This window comes from Phalacrocorax carbo, chromosome 23 (genome assembly GCF_963921805.1).
Source record: "Phalacrocorax carbo chromosome 23, bPhaCar2.1, whole genome shotgun sequence".
NCBI classification, from domain to species: Eukaryota; Metazoa; Chordata; class Aves; order Suliformes; family Phalacrocoracidae; genus Phalacrocorax; species Phalacrocorax carbo.
The window spans coordinates 5,180,622-5,194,159 of record NC_087535.1 but is presented as its reverse complement, the minus strand read 5'-3'; the positions used below and the strand labels follow the sequence as shown (position 1 = coordinate 5,194,159).

At 53.6% G+C, this 13,538-nt stretch overlaps 1 protein-coding gene across 8 annotated transcripts in view; it reads left to right on the top strand.

Annotated features, from left to right (window-relative positions):
* Positions 1-13,538, top strand: part of KLHDC8A (kelch domain containing 8A) — a 176,831-nt gene that overhangs the window by 161,388 nt on the left and 1,905 nt on the right. For 2 of the 8 annotated variants that reach the window (XM_064472406.1, XM_064472407.1), the window contains exons 3-8: positions 27-3,859; positions 4,416-4,703; positions 9,422-9,480; positions 9,670-10,102; positions 11,680-11,844; positions 13,142-13,357. In XM_064472406.1, coding sequence (XP_064328476.1) covers positions 9,727-10,102; positions 11,680-11,844; positions 13,142-13,357 — 757 coding nt within the window. In that variant the 5' untranslated portion in view covers positions 27-3,859; positions 4,416-4,703; positions 9,422-9,480; positions 9,670-9,726. The remainder of the gene's footprint in view (positions 1-26; positions 3,860-4,415; positions 4,704-9,421; positions 9,481-9,669; positions 10,103-11,679; positions 11,845-13,141; positions 13,358-13,538) is intronic. The other 6 variants (XM_064472409.1, XM_064472408.1, XM_064472411.1 and 3 more) reach the window with 6 other exon arrangements.

The following is a 13,538-nucleotide window of genomic DNA, read 5'->3' as shown; positions in this document are numbered from 1 at the left end:
TTTCTTATTTCTCTTCTCTTTTGCAGGTGCTGACGTGATGCAGACTGTTCATCGTGGGAAGGTAAGGCTGTTTGCATTGATCTAAGAATGGCGAGTGAAAGGTCATCAAGGGATCTCTTGGGTTTACTTTGTTGTTTGGTTTTTAACTGGGTGAATTAAATGCTTATGAAGATGAAAGAGTATGTGTTTCAATAACCGTTATTAGCATCAGATGTGTAGGACTATGAGGACAAGGATTATCAAGGCTCTCTGGCAGAGCTCTACCAGGGCCCTGGTCTGTGGCACACCGTCTCCGCTCCCTGTTTTATCACAATCCATCACGTTTCTGCTACCAGCCAGAGGCCCCGGCTGACCTGAGGTCCGCGCTCGCCAGGCGCTGTGCACACAGCGTGGGGAGCCCAACCGCAGCCACGAAACCACAGGTGAAACAGGCAGACAAAAGCAGGAAGCAAAATGAAAAGGAGATAAAGGGCTCAGGATCGAACAGCGAGGTAAAATAAAACCCAAACCAACCAAACAAAAAAAAAAGTACACACAAAAAAAATCTAAACCAGCCAAGCAAAAACCTACCTGGGACCAAAGCCAGTGTCCTGAGCCAAGGTCCTGCGCAGCCCCCAACCCACAAAGCAGGAGCTCCCCAGTGGTTTGAAACCCCAGCCTGCAGTTGCGTTTCAGTGGGTTTTGTAAACCAGTTTACCACCAGTTTTAAAACGGAAACCGCAGTGTAATACGATTGCAAGGGCCAGCTGCAGTCTGTCACGGCCCCTTCTCCACCAGCATCCGTAACGGTCGCCCCTTGCCCAGGCAGCTCTGAGCCCACCACAGGAGCTCCACGGTTTAATGCGGGGTTGGGGAGGAGCTGCCAGCCCTGCCCAGCTCATCTCCCCAGCCTGCCCCGGCTGTCCCGGGGGCCTCCCCTCCCCTTCCCCTGCCTCCCTACCCCCGTGAAAGTGAGCTTTCTGCAGCAGTTTGAGACCCTTCACGAGGTTTCTTTTCACCTCCTGGGCTGTAAGCAGGGAGCTCGCTGGAAACCTTCGCTCAGAGCTGCCCAGACTCTGTCAACAGTCTGGTAAATAGTCATAACTTACAAATCCTAAGTGTCCAAAAATGCCAGACTGCTAATAGAGCCCCTGTTAAAATCCAGTTTAATGGGATCCTTTAAAATTTCTTAAGAGGTGAATGCCTTCGTAATGAACATCTTAATGTTAGATTGGCCCTGCACTTGAGGTTTTTATTTATATGCAAATTGAATCCTCCCACTGGAAAGCTAACTGGAGATTAAAATAGCTGGTAGGGGATAGGAATCTGCTTTATGTAGAGTCATTTAACTCAAGTTCTTGTTGATTTCCTCATTTTTCTTATTTTATGGCTAGAGCTGCTTTAAAGTAGTTTCCAATCTCAACCACCATGAGCTATAGGCAAGAATAAACCTTGTCTGGACCGTTATAGGCCTGAATTGGGGTCAACACTGAGGGGTTTTGGCAAGCCAGGGCTGAACTTGAAACTTCCTCTGGCCATTTCTGGAGACTGCCGCGGGCGCAGGCTGCGGGGAAGTGGCCGCTGGAGAAGGAAGTTGCTCTGAGATGAAAACAGGAGACTCTTCCAGCTCTGGAAGTTGCAGGTTCAAAGGCTGTTGAGTGCTCGAGCACCTGATGCTGCTGCATGGGACCGGCCGTGCCTGGAGTCACGCGTGCACGGGGCTCTGCGCCGGTGGGGAAAGCTGCACGAGCACAGTGCTGACAGCAGCAGAAATCCCTGCGGGTGTCAGGGCCTGTCAGAGCTATGGGGGGTCCTGAAGGATTGGAAACATCTGCTGGGCTGAACTGGAAATGCATCTCCGGGGAGGAGCTTTGAAGCTTCATGGAAGACCTTTTCAACACATCTTTCTCTTGGCTTTTGCTTAGAAATTATTTTTCTGCAAAGTTATTCTGCAACACCTTTAGGAGCAGAGTAGAGAAGCAGGTCAGGGAAGCGAAAGCCTGGGACAAGAGGCAGGCTGGGAGATACCTTCCGCAGAGAAGACCAGGGCTCAAAGGGCCCCATCTCCCAACGCTGCCTCTGCAACCTCTGAGCAAAATGTGCTCTTTGTGGGACCTCTGGAGCCAGAGCTGCAGCGAGCAGAAGCTCTGGGGTCGCTGCTGCCAGAACCCGCTGGCTGTGCCCTCGTTACCGCGGTGTGGGTGCCCGTGGGGCGCGCGTCCAATGGATGTGCCCCCCGGTGCTGGGCTCCGCTCTCCCCGAGCTGCGGCCGCCCCCCCCAGGGACCCAGCCTAGGGCAGACCCCGGCCCTTTCCGGACAGCGGCGCGTTTGGGTCTCTGCCTCCTCTCAGAGGCAGCTCGTACTTCTCAGCTCCTATTTTTGTCTGTCTGTCTCCCTTTTCTAGGAGTTTTGTTTTTGCAGGCAGGGCAGGGGGAGCTGCTGTTACAGAACACCCTGTGCGAGCGTGGGGAGCCATAAAAGGCTTAAGTATGGGTCTGGTAATGCAGTGTGTACACACGCATGCACACCCCTGGCTGCCGGCACCGAGGGAAAGACCAGATGGGGAAACACTCTTTCTTAATTGTCCGATATCTCTGGGAGGGTGAAGATTAGGGCCACTGGATTTATGCTGATTTTTTTTCCTCCCCTCGCCTCCCTCCCACACAGCTCTCCCAGCCCCGGCTGCTCCCATCGCCGCCAGCGCTGCGGGGTGTGGGGAGGGATGGAGGGTGCGGGAGGGAGCCGGGGAGGAGCGGGATGCTCTGCGGGCACCGAGGATTTGGGTGTTAAAGTTGAAGAGCGCTTCTAGCAGAGCGCCACGCTCCACCGGGACTCGGCGCGGCTTCCCGGGAGCTGTGAGTACATCCCTGCTTTCTGAGCCCTCCTGGCAGGAGGGAGGGAGTTTCTCGCTGGAGGTCAGTGGGTTACGGGGCGGGGGGAGGATGCTTCGGGGGAGGACAGCTGTGTCCCAGTGTCACGGTAGGCTTTTAATGAGCAACCAGAAACAAAGCTTTGAGTTTGTGTTTCCCCCCCCAAAAAAAGTGGGTTGAGGAGGATGTTTTTTCTCTTATTTCCCCCCACCTAGTAGTCCCCAAATCCCATCTTTTCAGCCACGCTCCCAGACCAGGCCCGGGCAGCTCAGGCAGCCGGCAGCGATGGGGTGTGCGCCGAGCTGCCCCCAGCTGAGATCTGGCCCAAGCTCTTTGCATTCCCTCCAGAGGGATGCAGCCTAAATACAGAGTAACAAGAGCTTTATAAACCTGACCAGTGAGACTGCAGGGCTTGAAAAATATCTTCTGTGTTTGACCCGTGCAAAAAAGAAGCCGTTTGTGCAGAGAGCAGAGGCAGCCTTCGGGGGCAAGGGGAGGAGGTGCAGGATGCTGCTGGGATTTGGACCGGGGGAAAGGGGGTACCCTCCAGTCTTGCAGGTGGGTTACCTTTTCTCTTGATGAAAATATAACTCTCGAGACAAACTGTGACATGAATAAATCTTACCTTGTTCTGCTGATTCTTCAGCCTACCCAGGAAAAAAAGATCGTCTGGGCTTTTTCCCTGTGCTAACGAATGCCAAAAAATGAAACCTCTTTTCTCCCTGTCCTGTAGCCTGCTAAAGCTCCTGGCATCCTTCTGATGCACGAGGGCTGCGCCGCTCGCTGTGGAATATTTCCTTCCGTGACCTCTCTGCCTTCCTCCTATTAGCGACCTCAGGAAATTGCATTTGGCATGATGAGGCTAAAAATGATCTCAGGGGACTGGTAACAGGAGGAAAAGGTGAAGGCTGGGGAGGAGGTCAGATCGGTCACAGCGTTCAAACTGCACCTACGTATGTCTGCAAAGAGAGATGCTGCTCAGGAACAGAAGGAATGAAATGAGCCGCATGTGAGTGCTGCTGCTTTTTCTTTGCTTGGTACAATTAATTCTCTTACAATTGCATTGCTTTTCCTCTTTGCTTATAACTAAAGGGTCTCTTTTGCCAGCTGGGTAATTTGCAGAGAAAGGCAGGGAACTAGTGGATTTTTTTGTTGTTATTTTTCTGGGTAGCTGTTACTATGGCAAGGAAACTTGATTCAGTGTGAAGAGAGGTCAGAAATACCAGACTGAAAATTTCATGCATGTTCTGTTTAAAGCCTCAGCTGCCAGGGTTTGAGCAAAGGGCAATTAAAAGTACCAGAGTCTCCAATTTTCAAAGGTTTTTTTTTAAAGCCTTTTCTGCTTAAAAGTTGGAGTTACTCGAAAACCTAGATTTTGTGTTACATGACCTTTTGGGTTTGGACTGTGAAATTCCTGGGGATCTCTACTCTGTGTCCCCCCTCCTGGCCTTGTACCATGACGGTTCTTTGGGCCAGAAACGGGTTCCCTGCACTGAATCATCTCCTTTTTAGCTGTCTTCATCGAGTCTGTGCTGTGTCATCTCTCCCTGCTCTTTATTTAATAGAGTGCAGGCAGCCAAGACGGAGCTGAAATGAAGCTGCTCGCTCCTGCCTGGCGCTGAGGAGCGGAGCTGTGATTCCTTCTCGGTGTTTGTGTGCTATTTCCAGCATGTTGTTGCCCCTGTTCCTGCCTCTCCTGTGACGCCCGTCCCCAGAGCAGTGGGAATCGTTGCAGCTCTGGCTAGGGATGCTGGCTGCATGTCAGGCTGTTCCCAGCTCGGCTTTGCAGCCCCGTTCTTGTGTTGGCTAGCACACAGCAGGACTGCCCCGTGCTTATCTGGAGTGGCATTTAGGTGAGTACAACAGCTTTTTCTCTGAAAGGAGCAGTTTCGTTAATGGGTTTCTCTATCAGGTTGGTGGCTGTCTGCATCTCTGTTTTAACCTGCTGCTGGTGACACCAAGGAACACGTGGGTGTTTGGCAGGTGGGAGAAGATATGGGGAGCAGCGATGTTCTGGGAGCGAGGCTGCTGGTGGGGCTGTGACGGGCGTCCTGGGCCTGACCCGTCCCCAGATCTGGGGACGGAAACCTGGGGACACGCTACTGAAGCTGAGGGTCAGCTGGATATGGCTCAAGTGAACTTGTGATGGGATGCCAGGAAGAAGCGTGGTTGTCTCCTGGATCTCTGTGGCGTCCCTGAAACTAGCACCGCTCCTGAAGCGAGGGTCTGAGCGGGTGATGCTCTGTGAGGCACAGCAGTGATCCGCTGCCGGGGCTGCAGGAGGGCTGGCGGCTCTTCCGAGCAAGTTGGACAAACATGGTACAGGATCAGGTCGTAGTGAGTTGTAGCTGCATCAGGCTGGGTGAGGATTAGGGGCCTCTTTCTGCTTCTAGCCCTGAGTTCCTCCCCGGAGGGAGCGTGTGTGTTGGGGGTGTGTGTTCAGTGGTGTCTTGGGGTGGATATCCTCAGCATAAACATTGAAATTAGAGGATCTGGGAGTATCTTAGTGGCTTTTTATTGTTCCGGGGCCTTTTTGCATTTCCTTCACTCTGGGGAGGTGTAAATAGGACCCCGTTTCATGCTAGGCTCATGCAGTGGCATTGCAATGCAATATTTAGGGTAGTGCATCAGCTGAAACAACACCCTGCTGAATTGAGGGTGGAGATTTCGGCTCCAGCTGGGATGTGTGCTGGCCCTCCACAGCTGAGGGAATTTCAGACCTGGAGTGGCAAAACTTCTAAATCCTGGAAAGAAACGAGGTAGGAAGGAAAGCGAAAGCAGCCGCACTCAGCAGCACCAAGATCTCTCTCCCCTGTTCAGCCCATCTATCTCTTTAATACCCACCAGTGTATCTCTTTTATAAATCACAAATCGTTGCAGGTAATAAATGCCACTAAACCGGGAGCTCTCTAGAATGAGCCTGATGTAACCTGCGTGGTGAGGAATGGTCTCTCCTTGGAGGCAGCGTCTGGGTGTTACAGGGCAGGGAGCTCAGCCCCGTGCACCAAGAGGTGCCCCCTCCCACCGGAGCCCTGTCCCCCTCTCGGTGGGTGCTGTGGGGCTCTCCCTGCCCGGCCGTGCCCCACAGCCGCTTGGCAAAGACCCCAGGGGAGGTGTGTGTGTGGGGGGGTGCTGTTGCTGCCCCCTGAGCTCTTAAAGCAGGGGTTTCTGCCATGCAAGGGTAAGGGCTGGGCCCTGGCGTGGGCTCAGCACTGTGCCTGCTATCTCCTCTGACAGAAAAGCAATTACCATTCATTTTGATTTTAATGTAGCCATTTAAGAAAAAAAAAATTTAATGCTTCTAATTTGTTTGGTATAATTAAGTGATAATTCCCTCTGCCTGGGAGGAAGAACATGGCTGCAGCGCACGGGGGTGTTCGGTCAGCACATTTTGACAGCTCCCAGCTCCTATGGCACAGCGCTGGCATGGCTTTGTGGTGAGATTCAGGTGATGCTGGAGCACTAGAGACAAGGAGTGCGGGTACAGCGTTTCAGACTGACCTTGATTTTCTTTAAAGAGCACGAAAGAGAAGAATAGCAAATTACACGTGTGCCAAGGCAGCTGAATTCAGGCAGAGCTTTGCATCGCTGCTGCCGAGGGTGGTGGCTCGCCAGACCCACTGGTTCCCGCTGTCTGGGACCACAGCTGGGCTGAATTTGCAGGTCTTTGTTCTGCCTGTTCTTGTGAAAGACCTGCCCAACACTCCAGAAATAGAGTGATTCAAAGCATTTGGAGATGGCTCTGTGCTGGTATGTTGAAAAAGAATTTTTAGGCAATTTTAGACAGCTGTGCTCGAGATTTGGGTAGCCTTAATGACAGCACAGAAACTGCCTGGCACCAGCCATGAGGTTCTGCTTCTGTCTGACATTTGGGTGAAGCTGACCGTGGCTCATCCCGGGACTGCTGCATTTTATAGTGGAGGTAACTGAGGCACAGGGCAGGAAACCGACTTCTTGGAGGTCAGGATGCAAATCTGTCACACTCCTGGAAATAGGAGCTGGCTCTGCTTTTCTAATTTGCTGGACCATGCTGAATTTGTCCATGGTAATGCATGAAGATTCACCTAGAAAGAAAATGAATTATTCATGAAAGCGGTAGTCCAGAGCTGCTTAAACTGCCAAGGCAAAAATCCCTGAGCTGATCCAGTTGCGGGCGGTGATGCACATCAGACAACGAGGGATTGAAGGGAGGGGAGAGCAGCAGCTGGTGATCTGGTCTGTTGTTTGCCCCTTTCTCCTCAGCTGCTGGGAAGATGCAAAGCGTGGCTTGACTTGATGCTGCTTTTTATTGTTGCTTTGTGTTCCTTTGTGCTGCGGCCCCACGGTGCCGGGGCTGTGTGCATGTGCCCGCACTGGGTCCTGCTGCTGGAGGGCTACAGCCCAAAGAGTGTTTATGGGTTTATTAACCACATTCTTTATGCAATAAATGGTGTTTAGCTGACTACTGAAATTTATTTGGGAGAATAAATTAAAATAAACAGCCCTGCTTGCTTGATTGGTTTTCATGTGAGCTCAGACTTGTACGTGAAGTAATTTTGGATCTCAGTACAGCTGTCTGAGACCTGTTTCACAGATGCTTTTCCATCACCCTCCTCTAATTCACGCTTTCAGAGGAGATGTAGGAACTAACATGACCGTGGAAATGGATCTCCCCTTCAGACGGGCCCTGCAGGCTGCAGTCCTTGCAGGCTGAGCCCCGAGGCAGATGAGGAGTTTGCGGGGATGCTGCGCGGTACCTGTCTGAGGTAACAGCGCCCTGGCCCCGGCTGTGGTCCGAGGGCCACTTCTGTCTCCCTGCTTACCTGACCAATGCAACAGGCGGGATGTCTGGGGTGCAGTAGCAACACCCGTGTGCCGCCGCCCTGCGTGCAAGCCAGTGCGTCCCGGGGCTTCTCCCCTTCCAGGGGGATCTGCAGCATTGCTCCACGCTGTGGTCCCCAGAAAGCATCGGGACACCCAGCCGGATCATCCGAAGTGACAGGTGATGAAAGGCGGCTGTAGGTTGGCTGTTGCTAAGCTACAGGCTCTGCCTGCTCCGGCAGTCAGAGGGCTCCGAGAGCTGAAGGGCTGTGGTCAGACCTGGGGAGTAAGTGCTGTGGCAGGGTGAGGCAGTGGGGAGCGGCGGGGAGATGACCTGTTCCTGGGTCAGGGAGTTTTGCAAAGCCCACTTGTTTATTCTCTGCTCAGATGAAGCGGCAGGAAACAAGTCTGGTTCCCCTTTTTGGGAGAAGGGAGTCATGGAATCATAGAATAATTAAGGTTGGAAAAGACCTCTAGGATCAAGTCCAACCGACAACCCAACACTACCCTTTCTCCTAAACCATGCCCTGAAGGGCTGCATCTACACAGTTTTTCAACAGCCCCAGGGATGGCGACTCCCCCACCACTCTGGACAACCTGTCCCAGTGTCTGGTCGCTCTTGCACTGAAGACATTTTTCCTAATATCCAATCTAAACCTCCCCTGATGCAGCTTGAAGCCATCCCCTTAAGAAACCCGAGGACCATAACAGTTGGCTGCTTTATTTGTGCTTAGGTATCTTAGATAGGAGAGAGCAAGTTGGCTCTTTGCATCCCACCCCGCAACCACCCAGCAGTATCAGAAGAAAAAAGGTGGGCTGAGGCACTGGCCCTGGGCTGGGTGTCAGCCAGGAGGCAGAGAATTGGGTCCAGAAGCAAACCTCTGCTCCAGGGACTGTCAGACTATGGTCCACAGAGAAGCAGAGCCAGCCAGCCCTGGAAAAGAGGGAAGCTCTTTTCAGGGGCTCAGTGGGACCTCAGCATCCATGGGGAAAAGCCTCAGGAGTCTGTGCATGGGGAGAAGAGGGAACGATGCTGTCCTAGACCAGAGCAGGGCTCAGCTACTGCGTTCTTTGGGATTTTTTAGCAATGGCTCACTCTACCGTACAGTCCTGTCTCCAAATGTGAGTGCAGGCAGCATGTGCTGGGAGAGGCTGCTGCGTCTGCAAGGGTAAAGATAAATCTTACTTTGTTTTAAGGGCAATTGTTAAACAACCCCAGTTATACAATGAAGGCGGAGATGCCTGGTGCAAAACGTACCTTATTCCATGCTGGGTGAGTGAGCAAGCTGCTGCCTTTGTTCCTTTCTGTTTGCCCTCTTTCTGTCCTCCTGCACTAATTAATCTCAACTGTGTGCTTAATGGCCATTCTGAGAGAGGAGATGAGAAAAAGACTGTGGGTTTCCAGCAAGAGCTCATGCCTCTCCTCCCTGGGCTGCTCTCTGGACCCCTTACAGCTCCTGTGGGTCAGGGCTGGAGGGGTGGGTGCTGGCTTTCACCTTTCGCAGCCGAGGGCTACAGGAGCCGGTTTTCCCAGGGTCTGCAGGAGGATGTACACAGGGGTCAGGAGGAGTATTCAGGTCAGAGAAGGAGGACGCAAGCAAAACTTCCCCAGCAGGCAGGAAAACAGCCGGGGAAGTGAGCAGACGGCTTGCAGCCTCCTCAGTTTGAATGTCGCTTGGGGGTGGAGATGCTCAAGAAACAGGATAACAAACTGACTCCAACCTCTCTTGCCTTTTTTTTTTTTCCCTCTTTTGTTTTGTTTCATTTTTAGGCTTGGTCTCCGCATGAGGCAGATCTGGAACGGCAGGATTAATAGAGACGCAATGAAAGGTACTGGTCGCTGCTGCTCTGTGCTGGGGGGCGGCAGAGCGGACTGGTGGCTGCGGGAGGTTGCCCGATGGGGATGCTCCGATCCCTGCCCCGCTCCTGGCTGCCTGCAGCTCTGCCGGGGGAGGATAGTGTTTGCGCTTTGTGTTTCTCTGTTGTTTTTCCCTGGCACTTCTCTGCTCTGTTTTACAGCGTAGCCAGCCCCATCCTGTGGGCAGGGACTGATGCTGCCTCGTCCCACCAGTCACCATGGAGCTAGCTAATACCAAAGACTTCCAGTGGAAAACCCTCGCCCCGCTCCCGAGCCGCAGGGTCTACTCGACCCTGGTAGAAGCTGGCGGGCAGGTGTTTGCCATCGGGGGCTGCGACGATAACGGCATCCCCATGGACTGCTTCGAGGTCTACTCCCCCGAGGCTGACCAGTGGACCTTGCTGCCCCCCATGCCCACGGCCCGGGCAGGGGTGGCCGTGGCCACCTTGGGCAAGCGGATCATGGTGATAGGAGGGGTCGGGGTGAATCAGATGCCGCTGAAGATAGTGGAGATGTACAACATAGACGAGGGCAAGTGGAAGAAGAGGAGCTCGCTGAGAGAGGCAGCCATGGGCATCTCGGTGACGGCAAAAGGCAAGGAGGATTCAATTCTTGGTGTGTCCTTCCAGGGCAGGGAGGGATGCCTGCGGGGTGGTGAGATGGGGAGGGTTAGCATCAGTTGATGCATCAGGCATAAAAACTTTCTGGGCAATGGCACAGGGTTATGTTGTTCTCCAAAACCTTTTTGGGGTGTCTAGAAGATGAACCCCGTGTATTTGTCATATTCCACGTGCTAAAGATGACTGTTCTGTGAGGGACAAAAGCAGATAAACCTGGGGGTCGCTCTGTATCGTCAGCCCTGGAGCCACAACGGCCATTTCCAGACAGGCCCAAGCTCCAGGGTCTCAATCAAACTTCTGCAGGGTTTTGTAGCAAATTCTGGTCCTCGTGTGCTGCAGATGCTGGAAAATAGGAATGGTGCTGCTGGCTGAGCGTAGCCAGGCTGGGAGGACCTGGCTGAGCTGCGGAGCCAGAGGTGAGGGTCTCAGAGCCGTGGAATAGCTTTGGTTGGAAGAGACATCTCTGGTCCAAACCCAGAACCAGCCAGGAGAGAGCTGGCTTCATGGTTGTGGGCTCAAATCAGTGTACAAGGAGGGGGAGCAGCTGGCCTTGTGGGGGGCTCCTGTGTACCTCCCCTCCGAAAGCCTAACCACTGCATTAAATGGGGCTTGTTAAATGCCTGCCAGGCTCTGCGTTATCGGCCCATGTCATTTTTTAGTTTCTGAGCGGAGATGTGGAGCATTGATTTCCTTTAGCATGCTCTGCCATGCTTTGAAGAGCCTCGGGCTGGGAGTTGTGTTCCCGAGCACCGTGCCTGAGGTCAGCCAGCTTCCCACCGTGCCTGGGATTACGAATCTAATCTCCAGGCAGCTTCTTTGAAAGCTGCTTGGTTTGTTTGCTTAAGTGGGTTTAAAAGCTACCGTCAAGGAATGTTTAAAAATAATGTTTACCATCTTGGAGATGATTTTCTCTGAGCATAAGCTTGCCTGACCGATAGAGCAGGGTCAATTTGGTGTGAGAGGCCAGGAACAGAAATAGCTGCCCAAATCCTTGCAGCGTGCAGGCTGGTCTCTGCTTTTGCAGCTGCCTTGTAAGGCTGCCCACAAGGGCAAGGCTGCTGTCACTGCTCTCCTGAATCTTGTCTGTGGAATGAAGTGCTTGCTGAAGGACATGGCGCGGGTGCTGCGCAGGTAGGATTTTGTGCTGGAGAGCCGGGTTTGCCGCTAGCCAGAGATGGATATAGCTGATACGGATCTGGTGAGGATCAAGTAGCCTCAGTGCCTTGTCTCAGCTCTGAGCCCTCCGGTCTGGGTCACACAGCCGCCAGCCTGTGCCAGACCTCGGAGGGGCAAAGCAGGAGCTGAGCCAGGGGACAGCAGCCCCCGGACGGGGGAGCGGGGCTGGGGGAAGAGCATCGGCGTTGCTGCAGGGACTGGGAGATTGGTGCGTTCCCCTCTGCCCTGGGGATGGGAGCTCGGGACACACCCAGGGACTCGGGTAGGAGCGAGCAGTTCTGGTCCACGTTGTATGACGTGCTTTTGCAGGGGGGTATTTCTGCTGCTTTCCCATAATAATCTTGTGGGATTCTTTTGCTTCTTGGCCCTGTCCAGACTACAGAGTCTATGCAGCTGGTGGGATGGGATCTGACCTGCGGCCGCACAACTACCTGCAGCACTACGACATGCTCAAGGACATCTGGGTGTCACTGGCGGCCATGCCCACACCCAGGTACGCTGCCACATCCTTCCTGCGAGGCACCAAGATCTACGTGCTGGGTAAGAAGCAGTCCTGCCTCCTCCTCCTCCTCCTCGGGCAGCAGCTCCTTTGATCTGAGCACTGAGAAACCTCCCTGAAAGGGGCTTTTGGGACCGCTCCTCTCCATCCCTGCCTGCTTTCTCACACATTCAGAAATACCAAGCTTGCAGCTGTAGGTTTTGAGTGGGGCTGGTGATGGGTCTGGATTCACAGCTCCATAGCAAGCACCCATGAGAACCCCGGCACCCTTGAACACCCTGGGAGCTCGCAGGTCTTGCAGCAGCTCTGTGCCGGGCGAGTGGCCTCCCCTGTCCCAGGTCCATCTGTGGCTGCTGGCAGCCGAGGATACAGCTGGTCTTTGCCTGCTCAATTTGCAATCCTGTGCCTGCGCTAAAAGCCCTTGGACTCAACTAGTGAGTAAAAATACTTCTATCCGTGTCGTATCAGCAAAGTTCCGCGCAGCTTCACAAAGGGACTGCCTTTGGCAGGGGAAGGACCTGCTGTAGCTGGGAAATGCTGGACCAAGCCTTTTGCAGGGGACAATTTTCATTAGCTTTGTCTTACAGAAAGGGAAACTAAGGCAGAGAAATGTTGCTGTTAGCTCGTGGCCAAATGGCATAGTGGGATCAAAACGCAGGAATCCTGCTTGCTCAAGCCTCCAGACAGCCCTGGCTCTCTTTAGGGGTTACCAGAAAAGACTCTTTGATCTGTTTTGCGGTTTGCTTGCTGCTGGCAAACAGTTTGTGGGCCCAGTAGCGAGCACAGGCTCTGCCTTCAAAGGCACGCTGAGCATCTGAGCTGAGAATAGCTGTATTCATCTGCATCTGATGGGTGGAAGAATAATACGCGTCTTTGGCGGTGGTAGCAGCAGCTGCTCTGGCTCTCCTGCTCCGTCAGGAGCTCAGCAGTGAGGCCGGGGCTTGCTGGGTTGCACTGGGCTGAACTCACCTGAATTGCAAAGGCTCCCTGAGCACTGATCCCTGCTCTGCTGTGTGTTTGGATTAAACCGGTTGCATAGTAAACACCTTCCTGTGCTAGCGACCGGCTGCTGCCAGCGCGGAGGGAAGTGGAAGGTGTGATGCACTGAAAAATGAAGTGTTTTCATGTCATGAACCTGCAGTTAAAGGAGAGGGAGTGCGAGGGTGAGAAGTCACCTGGCTCAGCAGGCCCTCACCCAGGTGACCTGAGACCTGGGGACATCATATCAGCTGGCAGCTTGCTCTCAGCCTGCCCTGGGAGGATCCTCTGGTTCCTGCTGCTGTTGGCTTGGTGCTGTGGGCCAAGCTGACCCTTTTCTTTCCACCTCCCCTGCCCCAGGTGGAAGGCAGTCCAAGTACGCTGTCAACGCCTTCGAAGTCTTTGACACAGAGACCAGGTCGTGGACCAAGTTTCCCAACATCCCCAACAAAAGGGCCTTCTCCAGCTTTGTGCCCACAGAAGACAAACTCTTCAGTCTCGGGGGCCTGCGGCAGGGACGGCTCTACCGGCAGCCCAAGTTCATGAGGACCGTGGACATGTTTGACATGGAACAAGGTGGGGGCTGTCCCAGCTCTGTCCTTTCCAGAGGAGCAGGGCTGGTGGCATGCAAGGCTGTGCTCTGGGGCTTTGCTGTCCTTGCGTAGCACAGAGCTTTCATCTGCTAAGTCCTTGGATTGCTGGGGCTTGAGCCCAGCCTAGAGAAAGGCCTGCAGTCAAAATTAACAACTCAAGGCAG